The 20,240-nt window shown below is 42.0% G+C and overlaps 4 protein-coding genes across 5 annotated transcripts; 3 read left to right on the forward strand and 1 right to left on the reverse strand.

Annotated features, from left to right (window-relative positions):
• Positions 1–4,524: 4,524 nt before the first annotated feature.
• Positions 4,525–13,336, reverse strand: LOC119792524 (cis-aconitate decarboxylase-like). Of its 2 annotated transcripts, none has more exons than XM_038299189.1 (6): positions 13,236–13,336; positions 12,891–12,945; positions 12,377–12,564; positions 11,927–12,019; positions 11,382–11,587; positions 4,525–5,759 (listed from the first exon to the last, which is right to left on the reverse strand). In XM_038299189.1, the coding sequence occupies exons 1-6, from the start codon at positions 13,248–13,250 to the stop codon at positions 4,835–4,837; spliced, it is 1,482 nt and encodes a 493-aa protein (XP_038155117.1). In that variant the 5' UTR covers positions 13,251–13,336; the 3' UTR covers positions 4,525–4,834. The 2 variants fall into 2 exon arrangements, with proteins under 2 accessions (XP_038155117.1, XP_038155116.1); XM_038299188.1 differs by having other exon boundaries at positions 12,377–12,567.
• Positions 8,263–10,726, forward strand: LOC119792522 (uncharacterized protein K02A2.6-like). Its single transcript, XM_038299185.1, has 2 exons — positions 8,263–10,465; positions 10,533–10,726. The coding sequence occupies exons 1-2, from the start codon at positions 8,271–8,273 to the stop codon at positions 10,684–10,686; spliced, it is 2,349 nt and encodes a 782-aa protein (XP_038155113.1). The 5' UTR covers positions 8,263–8,270; the 3' UTR covers positions 10,687–10,726.
• A 155-nt stretch (positions 13,337–13,491) lies between the features above and the next one.
• On the forward strand, positions 13,492–16,194 carry LOC119792447. The gene is made up of 5 exons (XM_038299067.1): positions 13,492–13,611; positions 14,196–14,369; positions 14,455–15,951; positions 16,037–16,129; positions 16,190–16,194. Exons 2-5 carry the CDS (start codon positions 14,213–14,215, stop codon positions 16,192–16,194), a joined length of 1,752 nt encoding a protein of 583 aa, XP_038154995.1. The 5' UTR covers positions 13,492–13,611; positions 14,196–14,212.
• Positions 16,195–16,222: 28 nt separating this feature from the next.
• Positions 16,223–18,244, forward strand: LOC119792525 (threonylcarbamoyl-AMP synthase-like). Its single transcript, XM_038299190.1, has 7 exons — positions 16,223–16,322; positions 16,430–16,539; positions 16,625–16,816; positions 16,897–17,059; positions 17,209–17,374; positions 17,852–17,946; positions 18,037–18,244. The coding sequence occupies exons 1-7, from the start codon at positions 16,259–16,261 to the stop codon at positions 18,120–18,122; spliced, it is 876 nt and encodes a 291-aa protein (XP_038155118.1). The 5' UTR covers positions 16,223–16,258; the 3' UTR covers positions 18,123–18,244.
• Positions 18,245–20,240: the final 1,996 nt, after the last annotated feature.

Below are 20,240 nucleotides of genomic sequence, written 5' to 3' on the forward strand. Positions count from 1 at the left end.
ATCGGTGTATCAACCCTCCAGACCACTCAGGTCTTCTGTCTCCAGCCTGCTCTGCATACCTAGAACCAGAACTAAACATGGAGAAGCAGCATTTAGTTCCTATGCTCCACTTATCTGGAACAAACTTCCAGAAAATTGTAAAAGTGCGGAAAGCCTGAGTTCCTTTAAATCAAGACTAAAAACACATTTGTTTAGGATTGCCTTCGACTATTCTAGTTAAACAGTTCAACAAAAACATGTTTTCTTTAATCCAACTGTTTTTAATATCCTTTTCTGCATTTTTTTATTTTTTATTTTATTTTATTTCTTTTTTTATTTTTTTCCTACTTGCTTTGATTCTGTTTTATCTTCCTGTATTTTAATCATGTAAAGCACTTTGCATTGTCTCTGTACTGAATTGTGCTATACAAATAAATTTGCCTTGCCTTGCCTTGCCTTAAAGGAATGAGAGTTTATTTCAATGTTTTGAGCGAACTTGATCAAGACTTCTCCAGTGAAGATCTCTGTTCATTCATTTTTTTAATTGGCCATTTGTAACCAATGGTGTAATGGTTGGCTGCTCTGATACATCACTCACTCATGTTTTTAGTATTTTTGTTTTTCGTGCACTCTTCTACTTGTTAGGATCATTTTATTGATTATGATAACCCCAAGCTAATTCTCTGAGTACGATAAAAAATTTATGTCAAAAATCTGTTTTCCTGTCTCATGCATATTTAATAGCTATATTGGACAAATATATACAAAACTCAAATATAAAAACACTTTGGAGAGGAATGAGTATCCTTTAATTGGATTGGTGAAGTCTGTGTTCATTCATATTGAGGTGGCATTTATATTTTGTAAGGTATCTAACCTGGAGTTTTTGTTAAAATACTGTCAGTAACATTAACAATATGATTACAGCTAATGTTACTTCTGTGAATTGATTAAAGCAAAACTGCATAACCTTTAACATAGCCTTTACCTTCATGTGAGGCATATATCAAATTATTTGGTCAATAAATGGCACTTGGCATAAATTGGTGCTCTGTGTGTACTGCCCTTCTCATAATCTTTTTTAACCTTAGCATGATCTGCCACAGACTGAGTAAGTAAGCCACTCTACACTTGAAACTTTATATCCTACTGTTGCAGTGTTGCTGTTATGTTCTTCATCTCATGGTAAGACAAACAGCTTTTCAACAGCCTTAAATAAATCCATTTGTTTCAGTGGCCACATCCATGTGTAGCTCTACCCATAGGTGAGTAGAGAACATGAGGTTTATTACATGGTATAGCCAGCAAAAATGACGGCAAAGAAAACCTTCTCAGATCAGGAAAGGAAAAGGAAATGAGAAACAGATTGGGAAAGGGCTCCAACAAGAGGGAATTAGGGAAAGGCATTTCTGTTAGCTGCAACAATGAAATGTGATGCAGACTTGGCAATGTTGTTAAGTCTATGAGCTAACCTCTCAAGGGTTACCATTCTAACTTTAAAGTGGTTGAGTTTCAGTGTGCCACAATAAATCATGAAGAGGCTGAATCACCTTATCAGGGCATTTAAAACACTGGTTACTCTAAGGCAGACATGTTTAAAAGTAAATATTTTCAAGGAAAAAACCTCCAACTTTTTTGACATTGTTATTTACATCATCCAGCTTCTTAGGATGTGAGGGCGCTGTAGCTAAGGAAAAGCGGCTTGTAGAGGAGAGTCAGTGTTTGCAACAGTGCTATTTTCAGAAGTTCCTGTAGGGGGGCACCACTCAAAAAATATTTAGAGCTACTTAGTCCATTGAAAATTGTATTTTCTCCTCTTATTTATTGCAGGTGTTTTCAGAACGTTAAGTAAAAAAAATAAAAAATAAAACTTACAACTGCTATATTACTGTTCCTTTCTAGGTGGGAAAACCAGTATTTGTGCTCAGGGACCCAAATAGCTTGCAACATCCCTATCTTGGCTTTTACCTGAAAATATGCCATCAGATTCCCCTGTAATGCTAGAATGCTGAGTCTGACCTCTATTTTCTTGGGTAATGAAGGACTGTTCAGAGTGCTGCTGTTATCATTCTGGTTTGTTTGAGCCCTTTTAGAGTTATGTAAACATCACAGCCGTGATAACTTTTTTTCCTTGGCATTTCTTCATTCATCCTAAACTCCTACAACCAAATGAACATATAGAAAACATTTTGTGTAAAAGCAATAGGCGTCATGATTTTGGAGCTGATGGCTGGCTTGATTGCTCATTTCCTGCAACTATCTAGTAGAGACTGACATTTTTTCGGGAATCCCAGGGGTCACGGGATTCCCGTGGGATTACCGTGGGATGGGAGTCAGTATTAGTAACGATCACATGATTGGGACGGTACAAGGTTAAACATTAACGGGAGCAGACGGGAGCGGGAGCAAACCAATAGTAACTAAAAAACCTAGGATCGATGCCAAAAAATAAAATAAAATAGAAAGAAAAAAATCTAGTACTGGCGCCGCCATTTTGTAGTTTTTTTCCTTGAAGCCTACACTATAATGCGAGTCAAAAAAACTACACGACCCAAAAACCAACAGTGCTTCCGCTCTGAGTTTTTCACCTGCGCTTAAAAACAATGGAGGGACCAACAGTTACTACAGTTAGAAACAGGAACTTAACTAAACCTTCATAGAAATTCAGATTCAATGTATTGGCAGAAATCTTATTGAAGACAACAAGGACGGGAGTGGTGCAGGAGCGGGAGTCATTCTGAATGGGAGCGGGATGGGAGTGGGAGTAATTTCACCAGGAGTGGGACGGGACAGGATTTAGATTTCTACTCTAGCCTGGGATCGGGACGGTACACAATATTTTTCTGTGGGAGTGTGACGGGACAGGAGTGAAAATCCACTCCCGTGTCAGTCTCTACTATCTAGCTCTACCCTGTTCCTCATCGGATCCACCTATTCCAGTTTCCTATTTAAGGTCCAGGTTTCCCAGCCAACAGTGCCAGATAATTTTTGAGCCTTTGTTAAAGAGAGCTGTCTATCAGGGTTCTGATTATCTGATCCTGACCCGTTTTCCCCTTCTGACCGTTGAGCCTGCCTGCCCCCTGTCTTGTCAGTTTTACCTGTCTGTCTCCTGTCAGCTCTGCAGGCTTTCACAGTCTGTAACTTTCTGGCAGCTCGCGCTGCTTTGGTTCAGTCTACTGGCTCTAACCATCCCCGTTCTTTGGTCACTGGACTGAACTGTTTAACCAGGTTAGTGGCTTGCGTGTACATAATCATCCTACATCTGATTATTGCAGTCACTAATCTGTATTTTTCTCTAACCAGAGTTTCCAGTGATGGGCGGTGCCCCGCCACAGCCGCTGAAGATCCACGGCCCGCTTCAGTAATCTGTATTTTAATAAAACAGCTTGAATTATCCCACTGTCTGTCTTACCTGAATACTAGGTCCTACGTTCTAGCCTTCTAACAATAGGTTTCTTTGATGGATTTTATATCAAAAAGCTGTCTTCTAGTTGTAAACTGCTGAAAGGTCGGTCAGGAGGGGCTTGGATACAGGAAAGGTACAGGTATGGTCAACTCATTGAACAGAAGTCCTGGTTCACTGAGAGGTACAGTTTGGAAGTGATGGTACTGGATACCATTACACATACAGTAAAGCAGTGTATTAACACACATCGATGAGTGAAAACCTCTACCTTCAGCTCCTATCTCAAGTCTGCACACACTGCTCAGAGGCTGTCCCTCTGAATATTGTAATGCTGGAGCAATGTATTTTTCATTTCAGAAGCAAACTGTTATTTTGAAAAAAGAAAAAAAAATTGTGAAACATACCACACTTTAGCGAAGCTAAAAACTAGAGCAGACTATAATTTCCTCAGTTTTTATCCTTTTTTTACAGCATGAGCACAAATTTGCAGATGGAACTGCCCTTCATTTAGAACAATCTAGAAAACTATCCATACCCTTACTTCTTGAACCCTGAATATTGGCTAAAATGCATAACAAAAGCCTGCACAGAACCAAAAAAAGTTTTGTTTAGTTTGAACAAAGAGTTTACATTTATAAATCCCCAAAAAATGTCATTAGGTGCATTGAGTCGTTTCATTATAATTTCAAGTTGCAAATTTAAAAAATATTGCTAATTTCTAAATAAAAAAAATATTGTTGTGCTGTTTTTCTTCATTTGCATTCTGTTGACTTGCTCCTTATTTACTCATGGCTTTCCCACATAATGCAAAATAAAGAACTTTGGATTATACAATTTTTTTTAAGCAGACATCCCCAAAGTTGGTCCTCGAGGGCCGCTGTCCTGCAGGTTCTAGAGGTTTCCCTACTTTAGCACAGCTGATTATGATGATTGCAGTTGAGCAAACGCCTGTTAATCAGCTTTCAATTAAAATCAGCTGTGCTGGAGCAGGGATACCTCTAAAACCTGCAGGACAGCGGCCCTCGAGGACCGACTTTGGGGATGCCTGCTTTAAAGCATCTTTCAAACCATGTCCACATGCTGCAGAAATGCAAAGTGTAAAATAGATTTTTTGTTCACTCACTCAATAAAGCACTATATTTATTATTTATCTCTTTTTATTACAAACTGAAAAGCTCTTCTATTTTACAAGAAGACATTGTAAAATCTCTATTTAACAGATACCTTTTTCATACAATTAGTTTTCAAACATACTTTAGGCCAAAGTTTGCTATCTAAACCCAAAACCAAGCATTTGTTGAATTTACATTATCTACATATTACTATATAAGAACTGCAGAAAACCTTATACATACTCCAAAGCAGCTGTAATATATTGAAAGACACACATTTTCATATGCTTTTTCTCTTAAGTATCTTACTTATTGTTTATGAATTTATAATGCATTTTTATTGCAGCTGTGAAAGCAGGTCCTCGCAGTTCTCAAGTCTCTCCAGTTCGTCCACCACCTCAATCAGTCGTTCGATCTTCTCTGATGGAAGCACCAGCTCTGCGTTGCTCCTGAACTTCTTCCTCAGGCTCTCACTGGTCAGCGGGTTGCGCCAGTGACCATAGAAGGTATCACAGCGTCCCTTCAGAATGTCTCCTCCTACTAGTGTCACCTGAACCTCTCCGTACATCTTGTTGAAGTTAGCAGGGTTGTCATTGGGATGCTCCAGCCGAACGCGGTTCAGCAGAGCATGCAGCTCAGGGCGGCTCATGACCCATGGGGTGAAGGATTGCACGGCCACCTCACCATCAAGGAGAGCAGTGCAGGCATTAAACTGGAAGGAGTGGCGGGCCTCATGCTCTGACTTAGGAAAAGGCCTGTTGATGTATTTAGACCGAGGGACTCTAAGCAAGATGTCCTGGACCTGATCTGACGAGAACTTTCCAGGACCAACTCCAACAAGAAGCTTATGGACAGAAGCTGCAGCATCTGCCACCCAGTGCATCCCTAGATGAGCAGGAAAGCGCTTGAAGCCCATGTCCTGCTCCTCTAACAGGAATGCATGGCCATCATTGGGGGAATCTAAAGATTGTGGCACATAATCTTCATAAAAAGCATTAAAGCCCGCCACGCCTGCAACAGCATCCAGGACCAGAGGACTGGCCTCTAGGCCTCTAGAGGCCAAGAGGGCAGCTTCAAGTCCAAGACGTGAGGCGTTACCAATGTGAAGGGGTTTAGACTGAGTGGCAGCATTAGCCATCGGGGCTCCAGCCAGAGAAGCAGCTATAGCCAAAGCATGACTGCATTGAGAGGGATCCAGAGACAAGAGGCGAGCACAGGCTGCTGCGCTTCCCATAGGACCAACAACAGTGGGAGGATGAAACCTGATAAAAGACACACAAACATCTAAATATCAAGTGAATGAACAGTATAACTATTTTAAATTCTAGGGGCATCTCATAATTATTTGTGCCCAATATTTATAGTTTAAGATATAAGAGAAAATAAAAACATGAAGATGCAATGAAAAATATATGCCTAATATTCTCAAAAGGCAAGCCTCTATGATCAATTTTCTATGGTATTAATGTATTTTCTGTGCAATCACACTTTAACTTTATGGAAATGTGTGCATAATTCTATGACAGTGCTGTCCTGTCTGAACCCTGGGTCAGCTTTAAACGTTGCAAGAAGAAGCAGTGTAAACAAAAATAGCTGTAGTTAGCCAAGTGAGCCAAAAGGAGCACAGTCCAGAGACAAACACAACTCAAACACATTAGTAAGAAAAATAGCCTTGTATTTCTGTGCTGTAGGGTGGAAAAACACTATACGATTATGAAAGGCCTTACACACTGTAGATCATTTCAGAAATGACTATACACTGTTTGTCCAACACTGGCCACCGTACTGTATTGTATGCTCGGTGACGTCACCGGTTCCTGTATTCTGTGTGAGCAGCCGTTACGGCAGTTAGTAAAGAAAAAAGCTACAGCTACACCAAACTCGTCTCTATCGTTTATGGCCGACAGAAGAAACTTTTTACATGGTGTCAGAAGCCGGACGAACCTTCTCGCCGGCGGGATTATTTTTATCTACCGCATGAGTACAGTATAGTCCGTTGTTACGCGGCGTTTTGTTTGTTAGCTACTACAACAGCTACATCGGTGGGTCCCTTTTCTTCCCCGTGATGGATGGTTTTCGCAGACCCGACCCCCTTGTTTTTAACGAAAATATCGCAGAGAATTGGCGAATTTTTGAAAGGGAGTATGATATCTTCATTGCCGCGGCACATTATGACAAGCCGGCCAAAACCCAGGCCTACATTCTCCTCAACATCGCAGGACCGGAGGCCATCGAGCGGGAGCGCTCGTTCGTCTATGCCCCAGAGGTGCGCGTTCCCGACGGCGAAGGACAGTTCAGGATTGTCTCTCCCGCCGAGTCCAGAGAGGACCCCGAATGCCTAAAAAGAAAGTTTGCTGAAATCTGCAACCCTCAAAACAACAGGACAATGGACAGACACAAGTTTCATACAAGAAACCAGAGACAAGGTGAGACTGTTGAATCATTTATCAGTGATCTGAGGATCAAAGCTAAATGCTGTCATTTCGGAGAGATAACAGACGAGCTAATCTGTGACCGCATCGTCTGCGGTGTGACCAGTGACAGTCTAAGGAAAGCTTTGTTAAGGGACAGCGAGCTTACTCTGGCAAAAGCCATCTCAATCGCCCGAATCCACGAGATGACTGAGGAAAGCAGCAAAACGCTAGCAACAGCTGCTACCAGCGTTGACGCAGTCAAGCCAGCCCCAGGTAGCTCAGCCAAACCCAAGCCGCCGTACACTCCACAGACCACAAATTGCTCAAACTGTGGAGGCAGCCATGTAGCTAAGCGGGAAAGCTGCCCTGCTTTTGGAAAACAGTGTCACAGCTGCGGGAAATCCAACCATTACAAACATTGCTGCAGATCCAAACCACACAGCCAACAAGGTAGAGCTGCTAGAAGATCTGTACATGAAATCGAGGTGGCTGAATCGTCATATGATGACGGGACGTTCTATGTGGATGGTGTAGAAATAGCTAACCAAGTGAACAGTGTTGATTCCGTGACAGCAGAGAAGGATGAGGGATTTGTCACCGTGGACATAAACAACACACGTCTTGAAATGAAAGTTGATACAGGGGCGAGATGTAATGTAATGTCACTAAAGACTTATAAAACAGTGGCGGATGGAGAACAGCTAGTCAAGCAGGGGAAAGCTGTCAGTCTCATCGCTTATGGGGGCACCAGGATCGAAACCAGCGGCATGGTTACGCTGCCATGTCGCCTAAAGGAGCAGCACCATCCCTTGCCTTTCTATGTGGTGGACAGGGAGGTGCAACCGCTGCTAGGTTTCAGGGCGTGCAAGAACATGGGCATAGTCAAAATGAGCCCTGATGTCCACCAAGTCGGCGTGGAAGGTAACACAGGCTTCAGCTCTCACATAGTAGCCCAGTACAACGAGCTGTTCAGCGACGAACTGGGCAAACTTCCTGTCGTGTACTCCATGAAACTGGACCCCAATGTGCAGCCTGTAGTGCGCCCCCCCCCACCGCGTACCTGTCGCCATGCGAGAGAGAGTCAAAGACGAGCTGGAGCGCATGCAGCGTATAGGTGTTATAACACCCGTCACCGAGCCAACTGACTGGGTCTCATCCATGGTGGCGGCACACAAGAAGGACAAGAATGAGATCAGGCTGTGCATCAATCCAAAGGACCTCAACACAGCATTGAAGAGGCCCCACCACCCAATGCGCAGCGTGGAAGAAGTGGCGGCACAGATGGCAGGAGCCACTGTGTTCTCCGTTCTAGATGCAAAAAATTCCTTCTGGCAGGTGCGTCTCGATAAGAAATCCTCAATGCTCACCACGTTCAGCACCCCGTTCGGGCGTTTCAGGTTCCTGCGCATGCCCTTCGGGATCAATTCTGCTAGTGAAGTGTTTCAGCGCTCAATGGAACAGCTGTTCGCAGGTTACCCATGTTCAGTCATTGTCGACGACATCATCATTGGCGGACGCACTGTCGCCGAACACGATGCCAATCTAGAAAAAGTCCTCACACGTGCAAGAGAAGTCAACCTCAGGCTAAACCCTGCAAAGTGCAAGTTCCGACTAGAACAGGTATCGTATGTGGGACACATCTTCACCTGTGAAGGCCTTAAGGCAGATCCTACAAAAACAGCTGCCATCAGCGCCATGCCGGTTCCCACGGATGTCACATCACTGCAGCGGTTCCTTGGCATGGTCAACTACCTCGGCAAGTACATACAAAACCTTAGCGAGATTGCAGCACCCCTGAGACAGCTCACACACAAGGAGACAGCCTGGTGTTGGTTTCAGCAGCACCAAGAGGCCTTCGACCGCCTGAAAGCCTGCCTGTCGAGCCCTCCAGTCTTAGCATACTACAACGTTGAGGAGCCAGTCACACTCACCTGTGACGCGTCGTCCCATGGTCTAGGTGCTGCATGTCTACAACATGGCAGACCAATAGCCTTCGCGTCTCGTTCCCTTACCGACACCGAAACACGGTATGCCCAGATCGAAAAAGAGCTGCTGGCTGTCGTCTTCGCCTGCACTAAATTCAGAGACTATGTTTACGGAAAGCCCATTATAGTGGAAACAGACCACCAGCCCTTGGTCACCATCGTCAAGAAGCCCATCCACGTCGCCCCTGCCCGGCTACAGAGGATGCTGCTACGCCTGCAAAGCTACAACTTCAGCCTGGTCTACAAAAAGGGTAAGCACATGTATCTTGCAGACACCCTCTCCAGAGCTCCATGCACAAAGACCCCACAGAGCCAGTCCGAGGCCACGGAGTTTGAAGTCATGACCGTCGAGTGCATCTCCACGGCCCGTCTGGAGGAGCTGAAAAGGCACACGGAGCAGGACGAAGTGCTGCAAACCCTCAGCAGAGTCATCAACAGAGGATGGCCACCCAGAGAAGGACAACTCCAGGCTTCCATTGCGCCTTTCTTTCCCTTCAGAGACGAGCTCAGTGTGGAGGATGGTGTCATCAGGAAAGGCCACAAAGCAGTCATTCCCCGCACCCTACAGAGAGAGTACATCAACATCGTTCACAAGGGCCACCCGGGTGTCGACGCCACCAAACGCAGAGCCAGAAGCGTCATCTTCTGGCCCGATATGTCGAAGGACATCGCAGAGGAGTTACTCTCATGCACGGTTTGCAACAGCACTGCACAACATCAGCAGAAAGAACCCCTCACACTACACCCCGTCCCAGAGCTCCCATGGTCCACAGTGGCAGCTGATATTTTTGATTGGCACGGGAAGCACTACCAGGTCCTCGTGGATTCCTACTCTGGCTGGTTTGAGGTGGACCTCCTACACGACATGACATCGGCGGCAGTGATAACAAAAATTAAGAGACATTTCTCTGTGCATGGTGTGCCACACATACTGCTTACTGACAACGGTCGCCAATACACTAGCCAGCAGTTCCAGGAGTTTGCCAAACAATGGGACTTCACTCACACCACCAGCAGCCCCGAATTTCCACAATCAAACGGGCTTGCAGAGAGGGCCGTACGGAGTGCTAAGCAACTCATGGAGAAGTCTCACAGAGATGGATCTGATGTCTTCCTTAACCTGCTGAACCTGAGAAACATTCCCCGTGACATTATGCTGGGGTCCCCAGCCGAACGCCTCATGTCCAGACAGACTCGTGCTGATATCCCAGTGAGCAGTGCACTGCTACAGCCCGTCGCAAGAAACTGCAGGCACATCCACAGACACCTCCTTCAAAAAAGACTGACGGTGAAACGTCACTATGACAAGTCCAGCCGCGCGCTGCAGCCCCTCCAAGAGGGACAGGTCGTCCGCATGCAAACAGAAAGAGGCTACAACAAACTTGGCACTGTGACAGATGTGTGCAAGGAGCCACGATCCTATGTCATCCAGGCCAACGGCAAGACATACAGGAGAAACCGCCGCCACATCCTCCCTGTGGCAGAGCCCCCGCCACCTCTGAGCGAGCCCCACGACCCGGGGTGGCAGGACGCCGGCTGTCCCCCAGTGGGGGACACAACACGACACACATCGGAGCACGACGCCCCAAGCCCACGGCGGGCTGCCATCCCTCCTCCAATGGAGGACACGACACACGCACACCACGCTCCAAAGCCCAACATCCCAAGCCCACCACCCCCTTTCACTCCTGACTTACCTCCGCAGGCCCCCATCCTGCATGGCGGACTATACACCACTCGTTCGGGTCGCACCTGCAGACCCAATCCAAAATATTTGTAAAAAGCTTTAAAAAAAAAAAAAAAAAAAAAAAAAAAAAAAAAAAAAAAAAAGGATGTTACTTATACAGTATTGTCTGTCATGTATTATACTGTTTATCTCTTTATATGTTTATTACAGTATTGATGAATCCCAGCAGGTTATCTACCAGATAGTGCAATGCTTCATTTGTTTCTGCCAGCATCGTTAAACTTCAGTAGTTATCCCTGGTTGCTATGTGCACCCACTAGTTAGTGGGGCACACCTGTTAAGTGCAGTTACATTTAAGACGAAGATGAAGGACCAGTCCTCGATCGGTTTGTGGTAATGAAAAAAAAAAAAAAAAAAAAAAAAGTTTTTCTGTTTCTTCTTGTTCTGTAAATTTAGATTATTAGCTAAAGGGAAAAGATGTAGATCATTTCAGAAATGACTATACACTGTTTGTCCAACACTGGCCACCGTACTGTATTGTATGCTCGGTGACGTCACCGGTTCCTGTATTCTGTGTGAGCAGCCGTTACGGCAGTTAGTAAAGAAAAAAGCTACAGCTACACCAAACTCGTCTCTATCGTTTATGGCCGACAGAAGAAACTTTTTACACACACTTTAGCTTAATCAACAATGTCAGGAAAAATTATACATGTTGTACAAAATTGTACATATGATTCAATTTAGCTATAAAAAAATTGAAGACCATATTCTAATCCATCCATCTTTTGAGGAACTGACCTTTTAGGAATATTGCAGGCCTCGTTGGAGAACCTCATCAGGCGGCCCTGGATCTCAATGCCAACATTAAATGCAAGTAAGAAGTCAAGGCCGCTGGGTTTCCTGCTGGCTGGCATCATGTCACTGAGAGCGAACACAGCAGGAAGGACGGCTCCTGATGGATGAGTCGCTGGATGCCAGGTATCATCAAAGTCCATGGAGTGAGTCTGCAAGAATAAAGACAGCTATAAATCAACCTGAAAAATATAAGAGATGAATAGGTAGTACTGTTTTATTTATTTTATTTATTTTCTCATTTACTTAGTAATTAATAAATAAAGTAGTTCTTAGTGATAAATTTGGGGTATTTATTTTTTTCCTTGTAGATTTAGTCATACAGGATCAAAACCTGTAATGTTAGACACCTTTGCCAAAGGTTAAAAAATAAAAACTTCTACATTTTACTGTTTGAGCTTGCAATGCTTTTTGTCTGATTTATTTATTAATTTTTTTTTAACAAATATTGTCAAATATTTGCAAAAATAGTATGTCATAACCACACCCACCGCAACTCCATTGACAAAAGCTGCCAATATTGGGGAGAGTCTTGTGCCCCTGCGTCCATACACTGAGCTGATGTGATCAGGGCCATACATGTGCTAAAGTTAAAGGAAAAGACAGTGAACCATAATTTGCAGTGATATCTGTATAAAACTTTAACATTTAGTACTCACCTAAAAAAAGAAACAAAAATAAAAAACAAAACAAAATGAACAAAAAAACCAACAACACCAAAAGAAAATATCAGAACTAAAATATCTGAATATATGTAAAATTCTATTTTTAATTAAGGTGCAGGGGTGTGTTTCAAGTCACACTTCACAGCTCAGAAAACCTGGTCATCGCATAGACAAAAATAATATGCACATTACGTAACTAAAGCAGTAAATTAAAAAGCTCATGTTTAAGGAAAAAGAAAAACATTTTAGAAAGTCAATATTATATCTTTGTCTCACCTTGCAGTGCTGTAGAGCCATTTCAAACACCTCAGTAGTGCTACCGATGAGACCCACACCAATGCTGTCCAGCACCATCCTTTTACTGCGGTGAAGAACCACAGGGGACAGGTGCTCAGATTTAACCTCACTGATAAATTTCCCAAAACTTGCAGTGACTGTCTCCTCAGGAGCTGGGCTTCTCAACACTGCTGAGGGGAAATATAACACAAATAAATGTATCTGCTTTCTCATAGTTAATTAAGATGTCATAAACAAAGTTCACAACCTCTATCAAAAGTAGAATATTTTGTTTTGCACTGTTAAAAAAGCAAACATTTAGGGTATAAAATTATACAAAAACATTTATTGGTATAATTGAGATTAACATTAAGGCTATTGTCTGAATATTTGCACTTGTTCCTTTAAGAATCAAAAACATTCAGCTGTTATGCACTTTGAAAAACCATGTTCAATATATTCTAAGCTGCTATTATACAGAGCAAAAAAAAAAACAAAAACAAAAAAAAACCACCTTTCACAGCAGAGCTGTAGACTCTACCTGCAGCTTGAATCGGTCTGATTGTTTTCTGAGGAAGTGAAACAGAAAAATATAAAAATTATTTTACGCAACATTTGTTACGTAAGTGAAAAGCTTATCTGAATAGTTTCTGGCTACCACCAGACACAGGTGAGGTGAAGTAATTGCCTTGGAAGACAATGGAATTATAGTAACAAACATTTCTACACCTGTACTACTGTCTAGCCAGTTTCTGCCTAAATAGAAAAAGTCTGTTTAAAAGCTTGTTTAATTTTTTTAAAACAGCTATAATAGCAAACATTTAAGTGTATTCATAAATTATGTAAATATTTTTTATACCTGCAGCTTGAACATGATGCCCTCTACGTTTCTTTTTTTATATTGCGTTCTAACCTCTCTTGAAAAACCTAAGTCCCCTTAGTACTCTTTTTTCTACACTCTTAGCTGAGTGTCAGAATGATGAGAGTGACACCTTATATAGCCCAGGTACCAAAACTTACCTAAGAACAAGGAAGGGGGTGGGAATTTCCAGTTCTCTGTGTCATTTATCCTTAAAACATCCATTGATGGACAGTAATTTCATTGTCAGTGTGATGTTAATCAGCTAAAGACGTATGTTTGGAACTCCTCCTACTTCAGCAGAGTCTTAAATGGGCCAATCCTGCATCTCTGCATAAGAAGAGCAGAGCATTTCATCTAGAAGCATCCTAACCAAGTAAGGCTTTGTTTCTTTATGTGATGCTGTTTGTAACAATTTTTTTCTTTGGTATGAAATATGAAAACATACTTTGATCAATAGATTCAAAGGTTTATGTGATTCTATATTAACACCACTGATTAGAAAAGCAAAGACCATTCATCTGTTAATGTGACATGTATATTATCTATTTTGACTAAGAGTAATTAATGTAAGGTTGTTTGAAACAGCTATGAGTAACAAAAGTACCATGACCTGTAAACTCACATTTAACATAACATTTTACTATTACGTTTTTTCAGCTGTCTTTTTTTTAGCAAATATTTTGTGGAAGATATTCATTAAAATTAAGTGATTTTAGAATTAAACAGGCACTATATTAATCCACCAATCACTGTTCTTCAAAGAAAATAAAACATATATTCTATACTGAGTGTGTGGAAATACGAATAAAAGCAATATAATTTTGATCATAATTAAAACTGTGAATCCTCAATCCAAAGGTATAAAGCTGAATCAATGAAACACAATGTTGTATGATCAATGTGGATACTTATAAACAGAGAAAATATTTATGTATTATTTTTGATGTACTCAATCAGAAAAGAAAAAAAGCATCATGGCAGGATCAGATGGGTTTCCTGCCAGTTTCTATGGGGAACCAGGAGTTTTAGGCATGCTGTCAAATGGGATCAGTGCATTCCTTGTACTACTACAGAACTTCCATACAGCTCACAATGGCAAAGCTCCAGTCGGAGTAGAGAACATTCTTGCAGGTAAAATTAGGTGATAATTGATAAGAGAAAGCATAGTTAAAAGAACCAAGAAGGTAGCTTACCCAATTCTGCAACCATTTTCCAGGTGTACATCTCATCCTGATTGGTGGGGTTTGCCAGTTGGTGGCTGGACTGCTCTCCTTCCGTAAATACGACCATCTGAGCGGTACTGCTTTCATTGGCTATGCTGCTCTTTGGGGCAGTTATGGTGCAACCAGAATCTACTATGGTGCCTTGTCTGAAAATCCAAATATGACATCAACAACAGATCAGATGCTGAGCAATTCATCCTTTGACATGATGAGCAACATGTCTCTCAATGATTCCAGGCAGTGCTACTTATGTCTGTCCATAGAAGAGTCAGCCATTGCTGGGCTAGTTCCCTACATCCTGCTCTCATTTCTTCTTGCATTTTGCTCTGCCACAGTCAACTACATCATGCCTTTTGTTTTTGGAGCCATCACAGGCACTTTGATCTTTGAAGCAGTTGCTCTGGCAGCAGACTCCTGGGCTCTGATAGTCTCTGGGGTTCTGGAGTTACTAATTTTGATGTTTGCCATCTATGGTTCAGCTGCTCTTCTCATCAAAGGTCTGACTCAGCGTCTAGCCCTGAAAGGTTTTGGGACCCCTCTCTTTAATGTTCTTCTACTAGGGACCCCCAACACAGGAAAAGCCCAGAGTGGAGGTCAAGAGAAAAAGAAAAACACAAAATATGCAGAACCAATGGCTCTAGGTTACTTCTGTGACTCCATTGCTCCATTCATCTTTGCTTTCTACAGCTTTGGGTACATGAAATCATTTGGCTTAGGGGTTGCATGGGTCTCAATCATCTCAGTTGCCCAGCTGTTCTCCAGCTACTATGCCCATCTGCGCCAAGATTGCTACCACACCACAAAGTTTGGGTTCCATGCCACATATTGGCTGATCAAAGCTTGGGATGAGTTTGTTGTGTCTGTTCTAATAGTGGAGGAGAGTAAAGTTGTCTCTGGCAGGGAAGCAATGGTAGGAGACTGGTTCTTTGTGGCGGCAGCCTTGGTGCTCTGTGTGGGGAGCCTGAACATGGATGTCCTGGAACTGATCCATAACTTGTTCTTTGTCCTTCTCACCATCTCTACAATCCCTCAGATCCCACTGCAGGGTTACTACATCTTCTTTGGTGTAGCTTGTTCTCTCTTCACTGCAGTCTCTATCTATGGGACCTTCACCCGTCTCATCAACACCATTGCAGAAAAGTCTCTCATACCTGTAGGACCTCAGCCAGTGTCCTCTGAGAAATTGAAAACTGCTTTAGGATGTAGATCCAAACACGGAGATCAGGATGTGCTGTCACAAACTGATCAGACCTCAGATGCTCTGTTCTATCTTCTAAACGGGGTTACAGCTCTGTCAGCTCTTCATTCAAGAAAGATGAGTTTGAACCCTTCCCTCCTGCACCTGACCATCCCCTGGGTCCTGATATCTGGAGCCATCATCCAAGCCTATGTCAGCAGGTTGCAAGTGACAGGAGGCGGCCGCTTTGGATCAGTCATCTCCTCAATCTATGTGGTTGTCTGGGCAACATGGACATGGTTTAGATTTGCAGGTATGTTATTGCATTTATAAAACAAGCATGCCAACATTTGATGCTGTTTACCAGGAATTGCATCTCAAGTTATTTTTCTCTCCAGGTAACCAGCTTGAGTTCTCCACTGAGGCAGATTATGGTTTTACAGCAGGAGCCATCGCCTTCCTGGTTATTAATGCTTTCCTGATATTGATTGGTAAGTTTTATCACATCATTTTCAATTTTAGATGTTTGTGCATTGTTTTCTTTTGACTAGTTTGATAATCTTTTGTTAACTTTTCCAGCTGCCTATAAAAACTTGGTTCTTCTGATTCTAACTACACTCATGGAGGTGGTTCTTGTCTGCTTCCTTCTCTCCACTCTGCACAAACTGCCGTATGAGCTTGAAAGTAAGTTAGTATGAGCCTCATATACCAAAAGTTGTTTTATTATCCTAATGAATCTTTATTAGCTTTGCCTTACAATGTACACATATTGATACTATTTCCCCTCACAGTAGCTATGCTTGCATTGGTGTCTCTCATATGCATATATGGAACTTTGGCTTCGTTGATTAACTGCATTTTCTCAACAAGAGTGTTGCCAATGGGACCTCCCATTTTTAAGGTAAATACTCCAATGACTTTTTGATCCTGAATACATAAATCATTCAGTACATTCAGTACATGCATTGTATTACTTCTGCTTTTAGGAAAAAAATAAATCAGAATTAGATCAGGAGACACCCTGTCCAGTGGTCAGCTCTCGCCACACCAGCGGCCTGTTAAGAATAGCTGGGCTTCTGGACGACGGAGGAGTGTGCGGTATTCCCACAGACACTGTGTATGCTCTGGCTGCCTCCTGCAAGAATCCCCAGGCAATTGAGAAAATCTACAACATTAAGGTAAAAAAAAGTGTACTGATAATATACATTTTTGAAGTCTCTGTCTATTGTGGTATTATTATAACATGACCTTTTTCCAGGACCGACCAGCAGAGAAGCCTATATGCATTTGCATTTCCAGTGTAGAGCAGCTGGTGGCAGCCAAGCCTCCTTTCAGCCCTCTGCTGTGGGAGTTCATGAGGAATGTTTATCCAGGAGGCATCAGCTGCATCGTCAGCAAAGGAGACTGGCTTTTCCAGCTTGGTAACATCTCTAACAAATTAATTCATTAATTTCCTGGCTTTTTAAAAAAAGATTTAGTCAGAATAAGAACATTTCAAAATTGCATGAAAAAGAAAATGTTCACAATGTTATCACAGACAAATAATGAGAAATAATTTGGATTTTTTTAGGAGTGGGAGCAGCTTATGACCGTGTTGGTACCAGGGACAGCATCATGATCCGTGTCCCTGATCATACGGTGACCTGCCACTTATGTGACATGACTGGACCACTTGCCATCACATCAGCCAATCCCAGTGGAGAACCAGACAGCACCCACCACAGCATGGTCATCAAGTAAGACACTGTACTCCATGAAGCTAGTGGAATATCTTGCTTTACATGTCTTAGCAGACGCATATTTTACACACTCACACACACACACACACACACACACATATATATATATATATATATATATATATATATATATATATATATATATATATATATATATATATATATATATATATATATATATATATATATATATATGTGTGTGTGTGTGTGTGTGTGTGTGTGTGTGTGTATACATAAGCATATTACATACAGAATAGCCCATCAACTATATCATCCCATTGCAATACATAAAAAGCAGTAACCTTACAACAAACATCAAAACTCATTTCAATAATGCAAACTTGGCCTCATTTTAATAATTTGCAACTTGGGAAAATCCTTTACTTAATGTGTCAAATATATGTGTAATTTATTGCACTAATAATGTTGTTCCATCAGAGCTCTAATTGTGTGAAATGCTTTGATTTACTCTAGTCGACTTGGGCACAAAATCCAAGGGGTTCTCTGTGATGGTGGCTCAAATGAGGTTGTTGCTTCCACTGTGGTCAACTGTCTGAGGATTGATGAAGGTAAAACTTGCAGACATTCATGATTAATTTGTTCCAGATTCAGCCCTGGCATTTTGCATAACTAACTCAACTAACTAACTGTTTCCGCAGGAATCATCAGTATTGTAAGGGAAGGTTGTGTTCCTGCAGCAAGGGTTCACCAGATCTTTGACAAAGTGAGAAGTACTATGTTATGATCATCAGTTTCTGAAAGACTTCAGTTTAATCCTGATCTAACATGTTCTGCAGCAGTATAAGTTCTGCTCTTTTTTTTTCTATGTGACCTTTCACAATGAAATCTTTGGTGGAGCTTTTCTGCAACGTCATTCCAAATTATGTTTATGTTTGTATAGGATAAATAATAATAATAAAGAATAAAGATGTACTTATAATTTTTTATTCTGTTGTGAAATAAATTATATTGTCTGCAGATGTTTTTTTAAATAGGCGGAGCAACTTTGAATAAATAAACACATTAATTGTAAGTGTTTCATTCCTTTCTTACATCTTTAACCCTGACTGAACTGGAAAAGGAAATGTCGACTACAGTTTATTTATCCAAGGTTTATTTCTAACATAAAAGATCCGGCAAGTTTTAGCTTAAGATTAAGACTGCTGCAACAGTCAGATCAACATCTGCCAGTTTTCCTGCTCTCCGAGCATCCTAATCAACCAATAATCTTCATCAAGGTCATCCAGCTGCAACCCACCTCCACCCCCTTCACCACCCTGGTCTACCTACATTCCACCATCAATGTTCAGGCCTGGGGGAGACATCTCTATTATCATAAATCTGCCCATAATGCCCATACTCATCATGTCTTTTTTCAGTGTCTGGCCACCAAAAACATTTATTCATGTCAATAAACTTCCTTTCTCTCCTTGGAAGTCTCTCCAGGTTGAAAAATGATTTCCACAGAGTTATGGGCTTAAGCCATCTAAATTTTAACTGTAGTCCACCTTGGCAAAAACAGAAAAAAAAAAAACACACGTTATTGTAAGAATGCAGACATTGTTAATAAAACCTGAAAAACAATGTGATCAGATAGTGAATTTAAAGCTACAAAGACTGATTGACTTGTAACTTTTAGATTTAGGAATGTAGAAAAAATCACAGCAACACTTGAGTCAGATTTTGTCTTTTGGTTCTCATTCTCATTCTTCTAAGGGCTATCTTCTTTCAAACAACCCCTATCTGATAAAAAAGAGCTATCCTACTAATAAAGGCTAGATATTTTTTAACTAATCCCTTACAATTTTTTTTGTCCTCCTGCTATTGTTTGTTTAACTAAGACTTCCATCATAGCCCTTTCTTTAAAAAAACAACAAAGGTAAACACTTCTACCCGAAATAACCTGTATGACAAAACTATGGTGAAGAGCACCATAGAACAAATATAGGTTAAGGATAATGCTGTGGAGGAGCTGAAAAATGCGATTTATGAAAAAAAAAACCTGAGGTCTGTCACCATGCAGAGGTCTGTCACCACGCCCACTTCTTCCCAAAGACCTGAGTTTGGTGCACCGGTCATCTGCTCCTGTAGCTCCTGTAGCTTGCTAAGAGAGAAGGAAAGATGAGGCATTAAGCTCTTTCACGATGCAGTCACCACTTTGTAGTTCTTCTCATTTAGAGCAGATGGAAAGGAATCCGCTTCAAAAGGAAAGGTGGGTCCTGCCGCTGCAACTGTAGATTTCTGTGATGGGTGCAGGTGAGAAGCTAGCAGCGGTTCCACGGGAGGTAAATGTCTGAAGCTGCTGTCCTCCATACCACCCCAATCCAGCGCCGACGCTCTCAGGATGGGGTTCTTAACCCTTTATCGGGCAAGTTACCATATTTGAGCACTTCCGGAGACCTTCTAAATGACGTCACTGCGGCCTCGCGCATACTTGTGGAGTCACGTGATTTGGCCCAGCCAATCAGCAGGGACTAAGCTTGTTACGGTTCGCGCCATTGCGCCGTTCGACCAATCAGCGCGTGTCTGTGACGCGCGAAACGTCAGTGTTTTCCCGGGAGCAGGAAATCACCACTTCGCGGCTTGATTTCTCTAGCGTTTTCACTCGGCTCTCCAAAACTAACCATGGTAAGTTTATTAAACTTTCACATTACACGGTTGAGAAGTTGTACTAAATGATGACAGACATGTTTTTTTCGTGAGACTTTTGGAAATTGGCGAAATCATAGCATGAAAAACAGGGAGCACATATATGTGCATATGCCCAAAACAAGTAAAAACAGACCTGCATCAGTTTCGCCTACTTTAACTCATATGTTCTTTGTTTCTAAGCCACATTTTTGAGTTTCTGTTTACCAAACAC

This window comes from Cyprinodon tularosa, unplaced genomic scaffold (assembly GCF_016077235.1).
Source record: "Cyprinodon tularosa strain WSP-4 unplaced genomic scaffold, ASM1607723v1 ctg42, whole genome shotgun sequence".
NCBI classification, from domain to species: domain Eukaryota; kingdom Metazoa; phylum Chordata; class Actinopteri; order Cyprinodontiformes; family Cyprinodontidae; genus Cyprinodon; species Cyprinodon tularosa.